At 32.0% G+C, this 21,864-nt stretch overlaps 1 protein-coding gene across 1 annotated transcript; it reads right to left on the bottom strand.

The window, feature by feature from the left end:
* Nucleotides 1-7,481: 7,481 nt before the first annotated feature.
* Nucleotides 7,482-10,534, bottom strand: LOC149528152 (putative disease resistance protein At1g58390). The gene has a single exon (XM_089810663.1). It carries the CDS (start codon nt 10,382-10,384, stop codon nt 7,673-7,675), a length of 2,712 nt encoding a protein of 903 aa, XP_089666789.1. The 5' UTR covers nt 10,385-10,534; the 3' UTR covers nt 7,482-7,672.
* Between the last annotated feature and the right edge of the window lie 11,330 nt (nt 10,535-21,864).

Here is a 21,864-nt window from a genome sequence, read left to right as displayed (position 1 = left end):
ATTAGTGTTAGCTAATAATTACAGTATTAGAAGAAGCATTACATCTATCCTTTGTAAGCATTGGCATGTTGAAACTAAAATCATTAGTTCAAATTTATTATTCTATTCATTTTCATTCATCCATATTATTACATTACTTATGGTTAGTGGAACATGTATTACAAAGAAAGTGTGTTGAATTTGAGGAAGGGATTGTAATGCACAAAAATGTTTAAAAGTGTTTAGGTTATAGGTTTTCCATGTTGCATGATGGAATTGGCAATACTTGAACAAGCATAGATGATTTTTATTAATAGATTTCCACAATTCGTTTGTAAAATAAGATAAATTATTTTCTGGATTTCATTGTGTGTGTTTTTTAACCAATGTTGATGGTAAAAAAATACACACAATCGAATGCAGAAAATAATTTCTTTTATTTCATACACAATTTGTTTTCAAATAATGAAACTATACATACTTCATTCAACTTTTTGATCTAATTTTATGTCGACATGCTCCATGGCGTGCAACATTATAGAGATTTGGAGAATTGCCATAAATTCATAAATATGATGGAAACTTCAAGAATTTCCATCTATGTAACCAACTAATTATTTAATTATTTAATTATTATATTTATAATTTTGTATTTTTAAAAAGTTATATTTATTTTTCTACTTGCTCTAACAAATAAGTTTGATGCAAAAAGATATCCAATATGTGGGGCATGGCCCTAGTTTAATACTTTATTCTAATTAGTTAATAGGCTAATCAAATTAAACTTAATTAATAATGAATTAATCAATCTTATTAAATATATTTTAAAAATAAAATTAAGTTTTGTTAAGAACCAGGTGTGTAATTTGATAGCCACTTGATTTTTTTGTTTTAAAATAATTTAATAGATCATTTTAAGTTTAAATATTTTATATTTTACAAAATTATTATATCAATTAGTAATATATGCAAAATTCTCTATGAATGACTTATAATTATAAATTAGTAATCTATACAAAAGTCTCAAATAAAAGAAACCAGTTTATAACTTTATGTATTTACTTTAACATAAATTTAAATTAATATAATTATATATAAAAAATATTTAAAAAAATATAGTATTGTAAATTACTAAAAACAAGTTTTAAAATTCATTATATTCTATTTCAACAAGTTTCTAAATTAATATAAATATGCAATCATTAAAATATAAAATAGAAATATATCTAAAAGAAAGGAAAAAAAGAAACATATAAATATAAAATGTTATATATTTATCATACATATTATGGAATCAAATTTATGTACATATTAAATAAAATATTAAGTTGCCTATAACAAATATTGATGGTTTAGGAATAAATTTACTTGTCATATGGAGGGTTCTTTAAAAATTTAGTGTATTAATTCACAAGTGGAAAAACGACCAATACCGTGATCAAATTCCAAGCCTGTTAAGAACCATTTGATATTAAAACATATTTTGAAACATAAAACCTTTTATTTTAAAACTATTCTAAATCATAGGACAAGGTATTCTATGCATTGTTTTTGACTGTAGAGTTTTGGAAATTTCTAAAATGAAATTAATTCAAAGTTTCTTTTCTTTCATGATTCCTTTCTTGATGTATGTAATTTTTATTGGCAATAAGCTTTTTTTAATGGCTTTTCCCATTTTTAAATATACAACAAAATTCTTTGCTTTCAAGGAAAATAATGGTTGTGGACTTACTCCAATAATTATTCCAATAGTTGAATATTTGCTTAAACATTGGGAAAACAATAATGCTTCCTAAGTTCCTCCTTTAAAACCAATGGCCATCAAAAGGAGCAATAGGAAAGATTGCTTTGCTAGGGTTTCATGCATTCTTTGAGTTTCCTTGCATACGACTCTATGTCTAAGCTTTCCCTCTATGTTTTCCACTTGTCAAACCACATTTAGTGCAGAAGTTTTTAGGCTTGTTTGTAATGACCCTAGCCAGTGGCCCAGTTGTTGATATTGGTGTTCATGTTGTTGCTTTAAAAAGCCATGGTGCCTCCATTAAACAAATGTCCTCACAAATTCGTCTCAAAGGTTTTTCATGAGATAATTATGATATTATCCTTCATTTGTAAGAATTTGATGTTGCTTGTGATTGATTAGAACAACATACCTTGTAGGGTATTTTGTGGGTAGGATTCCTCTTGAAGCTATGCTATGAGAATGGGTTAACAAGAGCTAGACTCCTCATGGAGTCTACCTTGATGCTGTGCAAAACCTTACCAAAGGTTTTTTATTTTATTTTTGTTTTTCCAACCTGTCTCAAGTAGACACAGTGTTTAACAATGGCCCTTCATCTATTTTTTAGAGATGGTTGAGAGACTTTACCATATTTGATGACAAAAAGCTTAGGGTCCCTGTGTGGGTTGAGTTTCTGGGTAACTTGCCATTTTGGCTTTTTATCAAGTCTTTTTCTAGTACTCTTGGCAAAGTTATTACTAAGGAACACAAATTTCTTTTTAATGCTCATCCTCAGAAATGCATATGCATTGAGGTTGATCTCTCGAACGATCTCAAAGATTATGTGGAAATACAGATTGGTTCTCAAACATTCTCTTAGAAGGTGCTCTATTTGAACCTACCCAACACCTACTATAGGTATCAATTAATGGAACACAAGATCAAGGATTTCCCTTTGGCTATGCCTAGGGTTAAAACCCCCACCTAAGGAGGCCTTGGTTAAATCTATAGAAGGGAAACAAAAATATGAATGGACTACAATTGGTGCAAGGGTAAAACTCCCTCGACTCTACAATAGTCATATGCGACTATTGTTTTAGTTCCTCCTATTTCAACAGGGGCGCAAACCCCAACCATTGATTTAATGAAGATGCTTGGTTTATGAATTTTTATTCATATCAGAAAAACCATTTGTAGCATGTTTGACTATTGTGAATGTATTTGTGCCACAACCCAAATTATTTGGTATAGAGGTCATCATAAGTAGAAACCTTATATGGATCATGTTTCTTCTGATCAATGAAGCTCACTCTTAGACATCGTTGAAAAGAAAAAGTGCAAGAATTAAATATAAACATAACATTCTTTTATCAGATATAGATGTAGAATTAAAGTAAAGAGTTAGATAGTCAATGAATAATTAAGTATCTCTTTAGATAAGAAAATAATTTGTCAATTTCAATCAAAGTCTAGGGTTAAGTGGCAACTACCAGGACTTTTTTCTCACAATGTGAGGATTGACATAGTAGCTCTACAATCATTTTTTTCATACTTTTATAATGCTATAAAGCTAAAATAAAGTAAAAATTACCAAGGACCAATTTTTTCAACATGTATTATTTTTTCCACAAACAAAATAACCATTGCATGCCTAGTGTGAGATCCTTATTTGTATTGAACTATGGTGCAAATTTTACTTTCATTAATAGAACTAATATTTAAGTTATGTCATTTATGTCTTATAAGATTTTGATTTATTTTCTTATAACTATATTTGATTAACATGCCGAGTATTTAAGTTAGGGTGTACATGTATTCTAACATTTCAATTTGTTTTCTTATCTATATTTTATTAACAAAACTAATTCTTAAATTATGTCACATATACAGATTAAATTATTTTGTCACTTTTAAATCTAAAATTGAATTTTTTTTCTAAAATTTAGAATATTATGACACGTTTATCAACGATGTCCATTATTAGTTATATGAATAGTAGATGAACAATTGTTTTAATTAAAATCTAAAAATAAATATTTAGATATTCCCTTTCAATGATTCTTACTTGTCTTTCTTGTGCATATCCTCTTCCCTCTTAGAAGGCGGGACTAAGCTCTTGTTTATTATTTAACCATCGATCATGGGAGTCGGCTACCCAGCCGACCAATTTCCCAACGCCTCCCTCGGTGGCTCCATCATGCCATCCCCCATAAGGCATCCCCCATCCCATTCATCTGCGCCTACAAAAAATTAAAATCTCCAACTTAGCACCAAGTCAGCTATCAATTCAACTCATGGTAATCTAATCTCATTTTTCTCAATTATCTTTTTAATAAATTGAAGCATGATATTGATAAATTTATGTTTACTATGTAAAATTAAAATAAGAGATATTAATAAAGTTATATCACTTTCATAAATAAAATCAAATATTAAATAATTAAGAGAAATTAATCAAGAAACATAAAAATTTATTCCCTATTAAATTTTTAATAATATTAACACGTGTATATTTTAAATTTAAATATATTCATTAATTTTTTTTAGAATAACAATAGTTTCATATTCATAATGTTAGTAACAAGATTTACTTTAATCAAATATAAGAAAGGTGTTATGAAAATTTTAAGTATTTCATAGAGATTCATTAATTAATCAATTAATTGATTTAGGAACAATTTTAATTAAAATAATTACGAATAATTAAAAAGTATTAGAAAATAAAAATTCATTAATAAGTTAATTTATTTTTTCTTTAATTAAATTAATTATATTATTTTTGATAAATAAGATAATAAAGAGAGTTTTGTTTGAACAATAGTTAATTTAATTTATAATAAAAGAATATTTCTATTAAATATATTTTTATAAATATGATGATAAATATGATCTAACATTAATAAATCTTATTAAGGTTTAGATTTATTAATGTTAGATTTATATGATTGTTATTTTGGAATTCTTATTTAAGATTTTTAAAATAACAATAATATAAATCTAAAATCAAATATTAGTTTTAGATTTAAGAATTCTTATTCGTATCTTAATTAAGAATGTATTGTTAAATAACAATAATATATTTCCAATTCAATACATTTTTATTTAAGAATATAAGAATATATTGTCTAGATCCAATATATTTTAAAAATATTAGATTTAGATTTAAGAATAGAATTCCAAAATAACAATCATATAAATCTAACATTAACAAGAGCTGCCCTAGAGCTGGAGTCCGCTTAAAGTAATACAAATACAAAAGAATAATAAAAAAGTAGCAACTATAGGAGGAAAAGAATAATAGTGGAAAAGTTAAACACATTGGAAAACGAGTGAAAAATAGAGGAAGTTACACAAAATGTGACCTAATGTGCTTTGAACTACTTATGATAAAAAAAAAAAATTCTAATTACATAAATGTTCACTATTTATATTTTCTATGAGTGAAAACATTAAATCTAATATTTGTAATATCAACTTTTTAGGTTGTCTACAAAATTTTGATTCATAGATAAACATCCAAATATTTTTTCCAACTTTTCAATTGATAAATATTAAGACATGTGTCATGAAAAAAACTTAGAAAAATAATGCCCTAAGCAACCAAAAGCTATAAAATTTGTTATAATTTAAATTATAATGAAGTAAAATCTATATTAATATAATATGATAAATTTAAATAAAATATTATGTTTGGTAGTAATTTTCAAATTCTTTTAAGATGTTAGCATGATAGTTTAAATTAGTTCCTATTTTATTTATTACTAACATTTAGATTCCTTTATGATAAGAGTCTATAGTATTATAACTAAGAATGAGATATTATACTATTATAAGTAAGAATGAGATATTTTGTTAAGACACTTCCTTTATAACTTCATAGATTATAATTTCAAAACAAAAATATTGTCCAAAGCAATAAAACATTGACACAATACTATTTTAGAATTTTTAGAAACATTTATCTTTGACTCATTATCTCAAAGGAAATACATTTATTATTAAATAAATAAACTTATCTATGAAAAAAAACTATAGACCAATTGAATATATTTCTTCTAGGTAAAAATTATAGAGTTGTAAGATCCAGACTAGAACAACCAAATGAAGGTGAGCATTCTACTCATTTTATGCAGTTCTTCATGTTATAATGCTCCAACTTCTCTCAATAGAGGCACAAAAGAGGTTGTAATGTGACATATCATTAGTTGTTTTAATCCCCCATGTGATCTATGAAGAGGCTGATATATTTTCTCACCTCCATTTGTAGGGCAAGTTCATATAGTAGCATTATCGTTGCTTGCTCATGGGAAACCCTGTTCTAAAAGACTGGCTCTTTTTAATCATTTGACGAGTGATGCATGCACATAATAAAATTAACAAAAGTAAATTAATATAACCACAATGTCTCTATTGCTAAGAAAAGTAAAATTATTTTTACATTCCTATCTCAAAGAGCTCATCTCCAAAAATATCTTTATCTTTATCAAAGCAATAGTAACAGGACATACCTATTTTTTGAGTGAAGCACTAATTTATGGCATTACAACATGATCATAGTTAAATAGAAAAAGGTCAGTTTAAGAGAGAAATATATGTTTCCACATTAAGGTAATTGAAGATGGTTAAATTTTGTTTAGTCTTGTTGACAAATATACATAAATTTATCGGAGTGCTCTAGGTTTGAAAAATATGAAAAATATTTTGTTAAAATGATGTAGTTATGAGATTTTGAAATCTTTTAAAATTTGCTAAAACCAGCATCTGGCATAATGCTGGAAACCTCTTGCATCAGGGAGATTTCTTTCTTGTTATCGCATTAGTTAAAGAACTATAATCTAGACTAGGAAATTTCAATTTATTTGATTTTAGTTTTTAATTCGCCTGATAAGGCAATGAAAGCACAAGGCAACTTTCACTTTCTCTACTGGTTCACCTTTAATCTGTTGAAAGTTTACAAAAAATTCAAAAAATAAAATGCAAAGATATGGTAAATAAATAATTGCTTGTTTTGGTATAATCTACCAGCAATTGATTTTTTTAATATGAAAAAGTAGTAATTTGAAGAACTGATTTTACCAATATGCAGGTATCTCTATATTTACCTCTGGAGGCATTAGCCTTTGAGAATGATTCTGAAAATAAATAGAACCAAATTAGTCCAAGGATAGCATCTGAAAGCTCTGAATGAATAAACCTCATATTCTGTAATGGCGAAAATGTCAAATGAAGAATTTCTAAGAGTTAAATTAATGGTTGAGTAAATTTATCCTAAACATGGTGACCCACTCCTGCACAACTTTTGAAACTAGACCAGCCATGAGTCTACACTTCCTCCACCATAACGGAGGATAGATAACCTCTACTTTATTTGTGGTGCTGAATACAACAACAACATGCCATTTGTTTGATGGGATGACACTAAAAACATGCATGCAACCACTTTACAAGCATGCATATAGTCAAACATAGATTGTTCAATTTTGTAAAATTTGTTAAATGAAAATTTTTAAATACCACTACAAAAATAAGCCACAACCAATCATAAAATAGAAATAAAAATATTAAATTATGTTTTAATAAATTCATTTTGAAAAACCATTAGTGATCTGCATAGTTTTCAAAGTATAAATTAATTTAAGATGAAACAACCAAAAACTATAGTCTCCGCCTATAAATAAGTAGGACTAATAAATCTAAATCTTAATAAAAATAAGATTTATTAATGTTAGATCATATTTATCATCATATTTATAAAAAAATATATTTAATTTAAAATAAAATATAATAAATCTAAAATCAAGTATTAAATTTAGGTTTAAGAATTCTTATTTAAGAATTCCAAAATAACAATCATATAAATCTAACATTAATAAATGTTAATCTTAATAAAAGTAAGATTTATTAATGTTAGAGCTTACTATGGGGGATGGCATGATGGAATCACGGAGGAGGCCCCGGGACTTTGGGCTACTCCTAGATGATGATAGTTGTTTGGGGATTGTTTTCTTTGATTTTTTGCCAATACAACCCGTCTTCCTTCAACGTCTCCCTCACTTCATTTGTTCCTGAGAATTCAAAATTGATCTCCTTGAGTCTTTTCAGGCGCTCCAAGCCCTCTCCCACTCTACTCAATATATAACAATGATGTATCTCCAACTTCTCGAGACATGCCATCGCTCCATCTTCCATTTCCGGAAACTCCTCCAACTTAAAGAAGTGTAATATGCGAAGGAAGCGGAGGTGTGGAAACCCTCCCGACTTTCCAAACGCCTTTGGCAATTCTCTGCACCTCCAGTTCCCCTTCAACTGCAAAACCACTAGACTGGGCATTTCTTGTAATTCCGGGTACTCACTGTGATTACATTCCTCTAAGCAGAGGTACCTGAGATTTGTGAAACAACATATCCGGCTGGGCGCTGCAAACTGACATAGTGTGAGATGTTCCAAATCTCTCATTGCACTCATGCTCTCCGGAAATTGCTTTCCTCCATGGATCCAATTGCAGACTCTCAACCTTCGCATCTTGTTGTTCAAGGGCGCAAGAATCCCTTCTTCCATCCTCCTCAACTGTGACTCATAATGAACACTAAACCCTATTTCCTGAAGCTCGCTCATCTGGCCAATATCCTCTAACCTTAACACACCGCGTGACATACATATACCTTTGGACAGGGACAAAAACCGTGATGATCGCAGTGTTCTCAACGACTCCAGCTGCGATATCCCCCTTGGCAGTCGCTTAAAATTCCCTTCTAGATGCTCAAGGCACCTCAACTCACCTATCCATTTGGGTGCCTTTCCGCAATCAGTGACATTAAGATAGCAGAGACTCTTAAGGCTTCTTACACACTTTGGCACCTTCTGAATCCCCGTCCCTCTTAAATTTAAGACTTTGAGAAGCTTCATGCCTCCCACAGAAGCAGGCAATGTGGAGATACTTGTGTAGCTCAAATCAAGAACCCGCAAGACTCTCATTCCATTAAACAACATTGCCGGAATGTTTCCGAGATTTGAATTGCTGGAGAGTGACAGCGTGCGGACAAATCTGGGAAAAGCAGGGCGGCTCTCTGAGATGGCATGATCATCAATATCTTTCCTCGCCAAAAATAGGCGACACCAGCGAACACCACCGGTATTTAAAGGGTGCCTTTTGGGGAAGGCATCCGCAAGACTGAATGCACCTTTATTTTCTCTAGATATAAGTATTGCCAAGTCAAGCAATAAGTCATGAATTTTACAGTATTTATGTGGGTCCTCTGTTTCCCATAGTTGTACATCTTCCCATACTTCAACCATGCAGAGACTGGCAAGCTGGTCTAAGCAATCCCATGGGTCCTCTCCTGTCGGAATGAAGCCTTCTCCCATCCACAGATACATGAGGTACTCGCACTCTATTTCCTCATCCTCAGGAAAGAAAGCAAAATAAGCAAAGCATGCCTTTAAATGTGCAGGCAGGGAGTCGTAACTCAACTTGAGAACATCCATGACATGGTCACCGGAAGTGCTTACCTTTTTCAGCTTACTCAACTTGGACTGCCACTCATTCAACTCTGTTGTGCTCGCCAGAGATGCGGCTGTGGTCTTGATGGCAAGTGGCAAATTCCCGCATTCCTCCACCATGTTGCGAGCTACCTCCTCCAGCTTCTCCGGGGCTCTATTTCCCTCAGACATTGGAAATGCATGAGCACAAAACAGCCTCCAACTTTCTTCATCTGCCAAACATTCCATATTGTAAATCTCTGCATTTAGATCTACAGACACCTCTCTGCTTCTTGTGCTTACCAAAATTTTGCATTGGCTATCACCTCCAATTGGGATACCAAGTTTTGTTATCAAATTACCTTCTCTGCTCGCCCTCCAGACGTCATCTAAAACAACAAGACATCTCTTCTCTAGCATAAAGCGATAAATCAACTCTCCTGCTAGCACTTCGCTTATTCCACTCTCCTTAATTTTCTTATTTAAATCATTATCTAATTGAAATGCCAAGTCATTGAGCAACTTGGAAATTGAATAGAACTGAGAAATTGAAAGCCACACAGATTTCTCATACCTGTCTTTTCTACCATTGTAGACATGCTGAAGGAGATAGGTTTTGCCTACCCCCCCCATTCCAACCACTGCAATGATTGGAATTTGGGGGTTTTCCAGCAAACTCACTATGCTGTCAATCTTGCACTGTATGCCCACTGGTTTTGAATCCCCTGGTAGGACACTCCATCTCCTAAACTGGGATCTACTTGATGACTCTGCTGCTTCTTCTCTGTGAGGGACCGCAGCACGAACTATATTCAGGTTGTTTCCATCTGCAACAACAGAGCTCAACAGGACTTTGACCTGTTGAATTCTTCTGCCCATTTTATGACGAAGAATCAATTCGCTCCAACTCAAAGAGCATGAGTGAGAATTATTAGCATACGTGGAATCAACAGCACATTCTTCAAGTATATCCTCTGCCTCCCATGCAATGTCACGAACTCTGTGGAGCCATTTTTTAGCAGACTCCTGTTGTCCACTGCTCTCTTCATTGGCTTCATTTAGAACACAATTGATTTCCTCTATTCTGTCCTTCAACAATCGAAACTCTTCGGTGAAGTTAGACACAATGCTCACCTCATTAAGCACTTGTTGAACGGCGATCTCACCAACTTTCTTAACAACACCCTCTGCAAGCACAGATGCCATCTTTCTTTCAAACAGACAAACTTTGTAACTACTCTTAATCGAGTGCACGCAACTCGATTAATGCAAACAGAATAGAAAACAAAAAAAAGAATGGCTGAATGCAACTCAAAACTTAAGATCTTCGCTGCTGTGTGTACAAAACTGCCTGCAAGAATGCTCTTTATAAAATCATGTAAACCATTCTTCAATTCTTTACTTGCAAATCCTGAAAAGAATAAGAACACTTGTGGACCACTTGCAAAAGCGAAAAACTGAGCAACAAGGAAAGACACAAGAATCAATTCTTTACTTGCAAATCCTGAAAAGAATAAGAATAAGAGTACTAGTGGAGCATTTGCAAAAGCCAAAAAACTGAGCAACAAGGAAAGGCACATGAATAATATGATGGCAGCAATTCTAAATCTTGTTGGGCACGCCATATACATACTAATCTAAATTAGTTCAATAGTAAAGGTATAAAACAATCAAAACCTTGCCTTACCCAAAGTAAAGATCAATAGATTCTTTAATTAAGAATTATGAAAACGTACAATAAATTGATATACTTTGCTTTCTGATCTTGGAGTGATATTCCATGGCCACAATCCGTTCTCTTTATGCTTTCTCTTTTTCTTTATACCTCGAAATTTGCATTGGCTATTATGTACACTGTATTCACATCATCTATATTGTTCTTTTTCCCTTCCTCCAAGAAAATATATTCGTTTCCCCTTGCCTAAATCAGTAGGTTTTGCAACTTATCCCTTCACAAAATCTCGTCGGACTCTCACACTCTCACTCATCAATCAACAAATTTATATTTTATCCATTAAATTATATATTGGAAAGTTTAGCATAGGTTTGTAAGATTATGACAGCAATAGACAAACAAAATCATGAACAAAATCACAATTAAGTTAAAGAAACAAAACTAGTATACATGAACAACATAATTTAGCAACTTTTGAACAAGAAATCCATTTCAAGATGTTCTCATTTGCTCAATTACTTTATCATTTTCACTTCTTTCAAGCTTTCTATATATACAAAATAATTGGGCATTTCACATTTTAGTTGTTGCCTTATTTTGAATTGTACATCATGCCAAATAAAAAATGATAATGATTATTGTATATATATAGTTTTTAATTATAGAAAATTGATTAATTTATTGAATGTGCACATTAAATTGAATAAGATAATGAAATATTACATTTATATAGATTTAAAATAAACAGATTTCAAGATTATAGTATATTGTAAATTTTAGAAAATATAAGTTAAATAAGATGATTCTTACAAATCAATATTTATATAAAATGTGAAACAAATAAGATTCTTTTAACATTTTATATAAGGACATGTTAAATTTTATAGAGGTAGAAATAATTTTTTTAAATGATTTATTAATTACAATTTTTTCTATGATATGGAAGTTTAAAAGTAATTAAATATTATCATAACTCTATCATACATGACTTTTAATTGTATGGAAATGTTTTTTTAACTTGATATTCAAGACTTTCACATATTTCTCTTCTAAACAATTCTAATGATGTTTTCTTATGCTTCTTATGGTCGTGAAGACCAAAAACTAAATATATTTACTGAAAGAACTCTTAGAGACTTCAAAGAAATTCAAAGTAAGCTTAGGTTGCTAGACTTGTATGAAATGTTTTTTTTTTTTTAAATAAAAAATAAAACATTGATTTAGAGGTCATAAAGAACTAAAGACTTCAGCTTTGCATTGTGATTGTGGCATGCTATAACCATTGATATTCAATTGCAATTTTTGTTTCATTATTTTGATAAGATAAAACTTATCTACATGTTGCAAATTTCTTTTGTAATAACAATTAGAGTATGTACACTTTGATTACCTTAATATAACATGATTTTCTATTATTTACTTTTTGTTTTGATCTACTATTGCTCACTATTTTTACTAACACAATTTAAAAGCTTCAAAGAAGATAAAAGACTCAAAAGTCAATTTTTAAAATTATATAATTTGAAATTTGAGTTGGAAAGTTCATCTAAAAGACTTTAATTTGAGGTGTAGTGCATTTATTTCATAGGAATACATCATAATTAGATTGCTGATAGATAATCATACTATGAGAAAAAAATCAAATGAAAATAAGAAGATACCAATGAAAGGATTTGATTACAAGTAAAAGAGGGAAACATTGTAGCTCAGTTTCTATTTGAAAAGTCAAATGAAGAATAGAAAGATAATAGTGAAAGAAACTTGCTTTACTTAAAAGATAGATTTTAGATGTCTATTTTTTCTCTAATTTATTAATTACTTGATACTTGTAGAAGATATTAATTACTTGGTTTCTAAAGAAGTAAGGTGAAATCATTTGTACTATATTTTAGTTCATTGTATATTGTTATTGGATATAACCAATCCAACAACCTTATACATGGTTGTTATAAGATCAAAGTACTTTTTATGTTGTCTTTTATTATTGGTTACTTGTAGCTCTATAAAAAAGTGGAGTATGTTGGAGCTTGTAGTATTAAAAGTTTGCATATTATAAAGTAATATATTGAAAGAATTGAATTGATAAACAAATTGAGTTACATTTACATATACCCATTCCATTCAAATTTGTCCCAAACTTGTGTTGATGTGATTGTGTAAAGTATATGATTTTTTTTAGAGTAGTTGTGTACTTATTTTCACTCAAAATAATATTGGTATAAGAAGAGTAGATTTTAATGTAGTCTAAAATCCATGGTCATTGTCTTCAAATATTTTAAATTATCTAAACTTACACAATTAGTGATGGATAATTCTAGAGTATAGAATATTTATTTTATTCTTTAATAAGTATTGTGTGGTCATGGGATACTATTGCAAAATTAATGTTGAGTCAATAAGTAAAAGTTAGAGTACATGAAAAACCATAATGAAATAGAAATTATTCTAATAAATAATCTTGTAATCTAGCTCAATTATCATGATGTTAGTATATTAAAGAAAATAAAGTTTTTATTATGTTAGAGATTAGGAATATGTGTCTTTCGGAACCCATTTGTGAATATAAATTTGAATCAAAAAATATTATAAGGAAAGATGTAAACATTTCAAAAATATGATTGGAATTTTAAGTAAAAATTGCTACATGAGAAATGAATAATATCCTTATAGTTAAAGTTATTTAGTTGAAGACAAAGTAGTTAGTGAGTCATGATACAAATCCATATCATTCTACTAAAAATATCATATAATTAGAGAGGGGCATGTTTTGGAATTGATGAAGGGTGCTCCACTTAATACCATGAACACCTAACATAAACAAAGAAATATCAATAATTTGCGAGAACAAAATATGGGCTTCCCATTATCACCACAAATGAAAAATTAAATAATTTTGAAATAAAATATGCAAACTGATATGTCTTCCTTACAATAATTTGCAACACAAAGTTGCAAACTATCACCTAGAGTTGTCCTAGACAATCTACAGGTTTTCTTATATAAGCAATTTTATGCCGCCCAAGAAGTTTCTAGACATCAAACCCTAACCCTTAAGGCCGACCGACACTAAAAACACATGTAGAGTGTCGAATACACTTTTGACATTTATTTTGGAATTTTTTATTAACCTAACTTTGGAAGACCACAACTTTCGAACCCTTGCTCCAATTAGCTATTATAACTCCATTTTAGAACCCTCAACTTCTTAATTACATGGGCTGATTTTATTATGTTTTATTTGACTCATTTCAGAGCCCATTTGGGGCATCTAAAATTGCACACCAAAAATCTACAATAAATTCAAAAATACTCATGATATGGTGTTGAGCCTAAACTGGTAGGCTGATATATCCAAGATGAACATCCACCTCTAAAATTAGGACATTTTGAGCTCGTATGACCAACTTACTAAGTAGCAAGCCTCCAGAGACAAAAAATCTAAACTAAGATAATCCTTACTCAAGAAATATAAATAACATATTTTTGGGTGATGCAAGATTTCTCTTACACCTAGGATGCTCCTGTATCAGATACTCGAGGTAATTTGAGAAAAGACCCCATCGTGTCTTAGGTGTTTAGAGGAAAACCAAGATGATCAACCTCATCCCTTGAAAGCCATGATGAATATTCTACTAGTCTCCCTTTCCATTTGACCAAATACTCTTCATAAGTTCTATTTCTTGTTCTTTTCCCAACACTACCGTCGAGTATCTCCTCAATCACCTTTGTAGCTAAAGTAGTAGTTGAAATACTTCACCATGCTTCTGAAACTTCATTTCCATCACCTCCTTCATGATACCCTATCAAATCTAAAATTTTAAATACTAATGGAAGGGTATGTTGCACCAAGATTGTGTGTAAAAAATTGGACACCATGAAACAATCAAAACTACACATAACATGATCATGTTATGTTGATGCAGGAGCATCATGGGTTGCCTTGTAATCCTGCTCTTTGGTTTCTTTTTTGGCAATTTCTACCGAGTTGCACTTGTTGTCGAGCACCAATTTTTAGTTACTATTGAGTTCCTAGTTGATACTGAGTGATCCTTGTTGTCGAGTTCCTTTGGTTGTTGAGTTATTCCTTTGGTTGCCGAGTTCCTTTGGTTGTTGAGTGATTTCCTTTGGTTACCAAGTTCCTTTGGTTTCTGAGTGATTTCATTTGGTTGACGAGTGTTGGAGGGTTCCGAGTTTGCAGTAGCTACCGAGTGATTCCTTTGGAGGCCAAGTTCATGTAGACATTGAGTGCCAGTATTTACAAGGTCTTCATTCATTGAGTATTCTATGTTTGGTTCCAGTTTGGGCCAACTTTGCTCACATTTAATTTTGGTATAGATAGTTAAATATTGGCTGTGAGCCAACTTGTGGTTCCTCTATGTTCTAGAATGTTCAGTAAGCCATTTTGGCTAGTATAGGTAGAGTGTTTAGGCTTAGAGCTAGGGTAGTTTATTCAAGAAAGAAGATAGAGTTGAGAGTGAAAATTTAAAGTTGGGTCAAGAATTTGAATTTGGATGTATTTGTAATTGGTCATAACCTAGAAGGCCTTATAGCTAGGCATGTATGTTGAATATTTGAAGAATCAATAAAGTATCTTTGTTCTCTCTCTCTCCTTGGTGTTGTTCCTTGTTGTTTTATTTCTACTATGTAAAATCTTGTAGGTTGGATTGGATTAGTTGGGTGTGCCTTTGGCCCTGGTCTCATCCCTTGCTGCCTACGTCAGGTGGTATTGGAGCTCGTGGTTCATCCTTGTGGTGATTGGATCATGTAGAACCCTATTTCAAAGTTGATTATAGGGTGGCAGATCTGTGGATTTGACCTATAACTTGCAGAGGGTTATGATCTTGTAGGAACTTGATTTGTAAAGATGGTTAGAGGTAGAGAAAATTTTGATAATGCAATATTAGATACATTGAGATAGATTGCAAAAAGATTAGATGTTGTGGAGATAGCCCAAAAGAGAGCACATCTTGATGATGTAAGTGATGATGAAGTAGTGGCACCAAACCCTAATCTAGAACCTAAAGAAGACCAAGATGAAGCAAGGTTGTTGAGAGTGTTGTCTAGGGAAAATTCAAAGCCTATTGTAGAATTTGTCCCTTATGATGATAAATTGGATACCAATGTTATGTTAGATTGGAGCTCTAAAATGGAGAAGTTCTTTGAGCATGAAAACGCTCCTGATAATAGGGAGGTGAAGATTGTAGTTACTAGGTTGAAAGGACATGCCTCATTATGGTGGGAGAATTTGCAAACTGATAGACAAAGGAGAGGAAAGGAGAAGATTGAAACTTGGGTGAATATGGTGAACAAGGTAAAGAAAAAATCCCTTCCTGCTAACTACCAAGCTAGCCTACTGAGAAAGATGCAAAATTTGAGACAAAAGGACATGACTATGAAAAAGTATACCAAGGAATTATATAGGTTGGACATCAGATCTAGACATGTGGATGATGATGTTGAGAAAATTGCAAGGTACATAAATGGATTGAGATTTGGAATTAAAGATGAAATAAGTTTTGTGAAGTTGGAAAGTATGAAAGAAGCATATCGATATGCCTTGAAAGCTAAGGAGATCTTGACAAACAAGCATGAACAAAGAAAAAAAGGTAGAGGTAGTAGATTCCAAAGAAGTAGAGGTAGATCTTATGGAGAAAGTAGTAGATCTGACAATTTTGTGCAAGATAAAGGCAAGTCTAAATGGAAGAATGATGACAAAGACAAGACCAAGTGGAAAGGTGGTAGTTCATACTGAGGAGGTATTGAATCTTACCGAGGGAGACGTAATTCTTATCCTAGAGGTGGTTTCCATGGTAATTATTTTAGATGTGGTAAAGAAGGGCATAGATCCTTTCAATGTAAAGCCTCTAAAAGTAGGCAAGGTAACAGAAATTATGTGATTCGAGGAGATGATGAGGGTTCAACAAGTTGACCTAAGGCTGGATAAAATTTGATGGTGAGAAGAACCTTATGTAATAAGGGGAGTGATGAGGAACCTATCCTTAGAAGAAGTTTTTTCAAGATCAGATGTAAGATGGAATGTTGCAAAGTGATCATTGACAGTCGAAATTCAACAAATTTGGCATTAGAAGAGTTGGTTCAAAGTTACAGTTGTAGAGGCTGAAGCATCCCAAATCCTATCATGTTTCATGGATCAAGGATGAGCATAAGATATTGGTAAGTGAGCAATGCCTTGTGAAGTTCAAAATTGGACATTACTTTGATGAATTTTTGTGTGATATTATGCCCATGGATTCTTGTCATATTTTGTTGGGTAGACCTTGGCAATATGACAAATATGATGTGTATGATGGAAGATTGAATCAATATGCTATTTGGGTGAATGGAAACAAGCAAACATTGTTTCCTTTGATTGAAAGTCTAGATGAGGTTAGTTGTACTCCAATAAAAAATTTCATGGTTAATGGAAAACAATTTGAAATGGAAGTAAAGAAGAATCAAGCTTGTTTTTCTATAATTCCAAGGAGACCAAGTTGTGTCAATAGTAACCAAGTGCCAGAAAATAGTGTTAACTAAGTGCAAGTTAGTGGTGACCAAATGACAGCTAGTAGTATTGACTGAGTACCAAAAGAAATTGCAAAATTTTTGAATGCATATAAAGAGATTTTTGTAGAGGATACTCCTGATGGTTTACCGCCAGTAAGAAGTATAAGTCATTGTATCGATCTGATTCCTGGAGATAGTTTTCCAAACAAAGCACCATATAGATTGACACCTATAGAGAATGAGGAACTTAACAAACAAGTGCATGAGTTTTTGTAGAAAGGTTTCATTAGAGAAAGTTTGAGTCCATGTGTTGTATCTACTATATTGGCACCTAAGAAGGATGGAGAATGGAGAATGTGTACTGATTCTAGAGGTATTAACAAGATCACAGTGAAATATAAGTTTCCTATGCCAAGGATGGATGACATAATGGATTGTTTTAGTGGAGAAAATTATTTTACCAAGATTGAATTGAAGAGTGGTTATCATCAAATCAAAATCAGAAAAGGTGATGAATGGAAGACTACTTTCAAGACAAAAGATGGTTTGTATGAATGGTTAGTTATGCCTTTTGGTTTGACTAATTCACCTAGTACTTTCATGAGGTTGATGAATGAAGTTTTGAAAATATTCTTGGGTAAGTTTGTGATTGTTTATTTGAATGACATTCTAATATTTAGTAAGGCCAAGGAAGAAAATCTTGAACATAGTAGACAAGTATTACAGAGATTGAAAGAGGAAAAGTTACTAATTAATCTTAAAAAGTGTTCTTTTATGCAAGAGGAGATTGTGTATTTGGGATATTTTATTATAGCTAATGGATTGAAGATGCATCCTAAGAAGGTAAAAGAAATTTTGGAATGGCCTATACCTCAAAATGTAGGTGAGGTATGACCATTTCATGGTTTGGCTAGTTTTAACAAAAAGTTCATAAGGAATTTCAATTTTGTTTGTAATGCTATGACTAGGACAATGAGAGGAGATAAAAGGGAATTCGAGTGGACACATAGAGCTGATAAGAGTTTTGAGACTTTGAAACAAAAGGTTGATGAATTACCTATATTGGCTTTACTTGATTTCAACAAGGTATTTCAAGTTGACTGTGATACAAGTGGTAATGTAATAGGAGCTGTATTAAGTCAAGAAGGTAAACCTATTGCTTTCTTTAGTGAAAAGTTGAATGATGCTAAAAAGAAGTATTTTGTGTATGATCAAGAATTTTATGCTATTGTTCAAGCTTTGAAGAAATGGAGACATTATTTGATTCCTAATGAGTTTGTGTTGTATACTAATCATAAAGCTTTACAATACTTGGGAAGTCAACATAATTGAATCAAAGATATATGAAGTGGGTTGAGTACTTGCAAAATTTCACATTTGTGATCGAACATAAGAGTTGGCTTACAAACCATGTTGTTGATGTATTGAGTAGAAGATGTTCTTTGTTGACTAAGATGAAGGTTGGAGTTCTTGGTTTTGATGAAATGAAAGAGTTGTATGATATTGACCCTGATTTTTCTAAAGTGTGGAGAGAGTGTAAAGCAACAAACCTGACAGATCACATAAGTAAGTATGATGAATATTTCATTGAAGATGGTATGTTGTTCAAAGGTATTCAGTTGTGTATTCCTAGAGGTTTTATGAGGTTGAATTTGACCAAGGAAAATCATAGTGGTGGATTGGTTGGACATTTTGGAATTGATAAGACATTGAGCTTGCAGAAAGAGAAGTACTATTGGCCAAAAATGTATAAGAATGTTCAAAAATGTGTAAAGAGTTGTGGAGCTTGTCAAGTTGTGAAAGGGGTGAGTCAAAATACTAGTATGCATACACCTATTATTGTTCCTAAGAAACCTTGGAGTGATATCAGTATGGATTTTGTTCTTGAATTTCCTAAAATAATGAAGGGGTATGATTCTATATTTGTTGTGAATGATCAATTTTCTAAGATGGCTCATTTCATACCATGTAAGAAGACATCAGATGTTGAGCATGTTGCTGAACTTTTTTAAAAAAAAATTGTGAGATTGCATGGACTACCAAGAAGTATTACTTCTAGCAGAGACAATAAATTTGTTGGTTATTTTTGGAAGACTTTGTGGAAGAAGATGGGTACTAAGTTGAAGTTTAGGTATACATTCCATCCACAGACAGATGGAAAAATAGTGGTTGTGAATAGAAGCTTGGGTAGTTTGCTAAGATGTTTAGTTGGAGACACGCCAAGTAGTTTGGTAGATAGTATTGGTACAAGCTGAATTTTCATACAATAATTCTATGAATAGGAATACAGGAAAGACACCTTTTGAGATTGTTACTAGAATCCAACCTAGGGGAGTATTAAATTTGAGGGATGTTACTAGTGAAGAAAAGAGAAGTGTTGTAGGGGAAGCATTTTCTGAATTTATGGAGTCTTTGCATAAGAAAGTTAAGTTGAGGTTGGAACAAAGTAATCAAAAGTATAAGGAGAATACTGATAAGTCTAGAAGATACCATGATTTTCAAATTGGTGATGAGGTGATAGTTCATCTGAAGAAAGGAAGACTTCTAGTTGGAACATATAGTAAGTCGAAGATGAAGAAGTTTGGACCTTGTAAGATCTTGAAGAATTTTGATAGTGGTAATGCTTATGAAGTTAAGTTACCTAATGACATGGATATATCTCCTATATTCAACATTGCTGATTTATATAAGTATCATGAGTCAGATGATGAAGTTGTTGTACTTGATGATTATCTTAAGAAGTAGATTGAAGAGGTTGAATAGATATTGAATCAAAGAGTTGGTAAGAGAACAAGGGGAAAAGATTATTACGAGTATTTGGTGAAGTGGAAGAACAAACCTATTGAGGATGCTAGATGGATTTCTCAATCTAAGTTAGATTTAGCTCAAGTTGTGACACTTACATGATTCAGGAGAACCATTTCTTCCAACCCCAGTTGTCTAATGCAGGAGCATATTGGGTTGTCTTGTAATCCTACACTTTGGTTTATTTTTGGCAATTTCTACCCAGTTGCAGTTATTGTTGAGCACTAGTTTTTAGTTAATCTTGAGTTCATAGTTGATGCTGAGTGATCCTTGCTATTGAGTTCATTCAGTTGCCAAGTTATTCCTTTGTTTGATGAGTTCCTTTGTTGCTAAGTGATTTCCTTTGGTTTTCGAGTTCCTTTGATTACCAAGTTCCTTTGGTTACTGAGTAATTTCCTTTGGTTGCCGAGTGTTGGAGGGTGTCGAATTTGCAGTCGCTGCCAAGTGATTCCTTTGGATGTCGAGTTTGTGAAGATATCAAGTGCCAGTATTTGCAAGGTCTTCATTCGCCGAGTATTTTGTGTCTGGTTCTAGTTTGGGCATACAATGCTCACATTTAATTTTGGTATAGATAGTTAATATTAGTTGTGAGTTGACTTGTGGCTCCTCTATGTTCTAGAATGTTTTGTAAGCTATTTTGAATTGTATAAGTAGAGTGTTTAGGCTTAGAGATAGGGAAGTTTATTTAGGAGAGAAGATAGAGTTGAGAGTGAATTTAAAGCTAGACCATGAATTTGAATTTGGACATATTTGTAATTGTTTGTAACCCAGAAGGCCTTACAGCTAGGCATGTATGTTGAATATTTGAAGAATCAATAAAGTATCTTTGTTCTCTCCCTCTTTGGTGTTGTTCCTTGTTGTTTTGTGTCTGTTGTGTTAACTCTTGTAGGTTGGATTGGATTAGCTGGGTGTGCCTTTGGCCCTGGTCTTATCCCCTTCTACCTACATCATATGTGTACTTTCAATTGAATTTCAAAATGGGCCTTGGCTCATTACCGATCCAAGGAAAAAATATTAAAATTTTTGAACATTTAACACAATCTCATTATAAATGTGATTGAATTATGATTAAAAAATACAAATATATTTTTTTGAAAAAAACTAGAAGCATTACTTCTAATTCTCCATAACCCCAATGGGTTATGCATAACTAGAAGCATTGCTTCTATACACCATAACCTCATCAGGTTCTAAAAATTTATTAAGAGCCAAAAGTAATGAGAGTGAAATATATAGATAGAGGGGGGCTGCATGAAATAAAAAGGAGAGAGAGAGAGAGAGAGAGAGAGAGAGAGAGAGAGAGAGAGAGAGAGAGAGAGAGAGAGAGAGAGAGAGAGAGAGAGAGAGAGAGAGAGAGAGAGAGAGAGAGCTCATATTTCTATATGGATAATTCCACAACACTTGTCACTTCTCTATCTGAACTTTTTGTTTTTGAGTGCATGTGCACTTAAGAAATTATATCAAGCTACTTGAGCTACTAGTAATATTCACCATCATCATCATTTGACATAGGTTCACATGCATATTTTACTTCTTTCCTTAGTTGTTTCCCTTTTCTAGCTCTTTAGGTCATTTTCTATAACTTTTGTCATGGGTTAAAAATGATCTTCCCACTCTTTTCCATTAACCAGGTAGGTTGTGTCTCTTCATCCTAAGTAATTGGTTAAAATATAGTTTAATTCTTAATAGAATTCATAATCAA

Source organism: Cupressus sempervirens, chromosome 11, assembly GCF_028749045.1.
Source record: "Cupressus sempervirens isolate cs-2001-9-10 chromosome 11, ASM2874904v1, whole genome shotgun sequence".
In the NCBI taxonomy this organism is placed as follows: Eukaryota; Viridiplantae; Streptophyta; class Pinopsida; order Cupressales; family Cupressaceae; genus Cupressus; species Cupressus sempervirens.
This window is presented reverse-complemented; position numbering and strand designations above follow the sequence as displayed.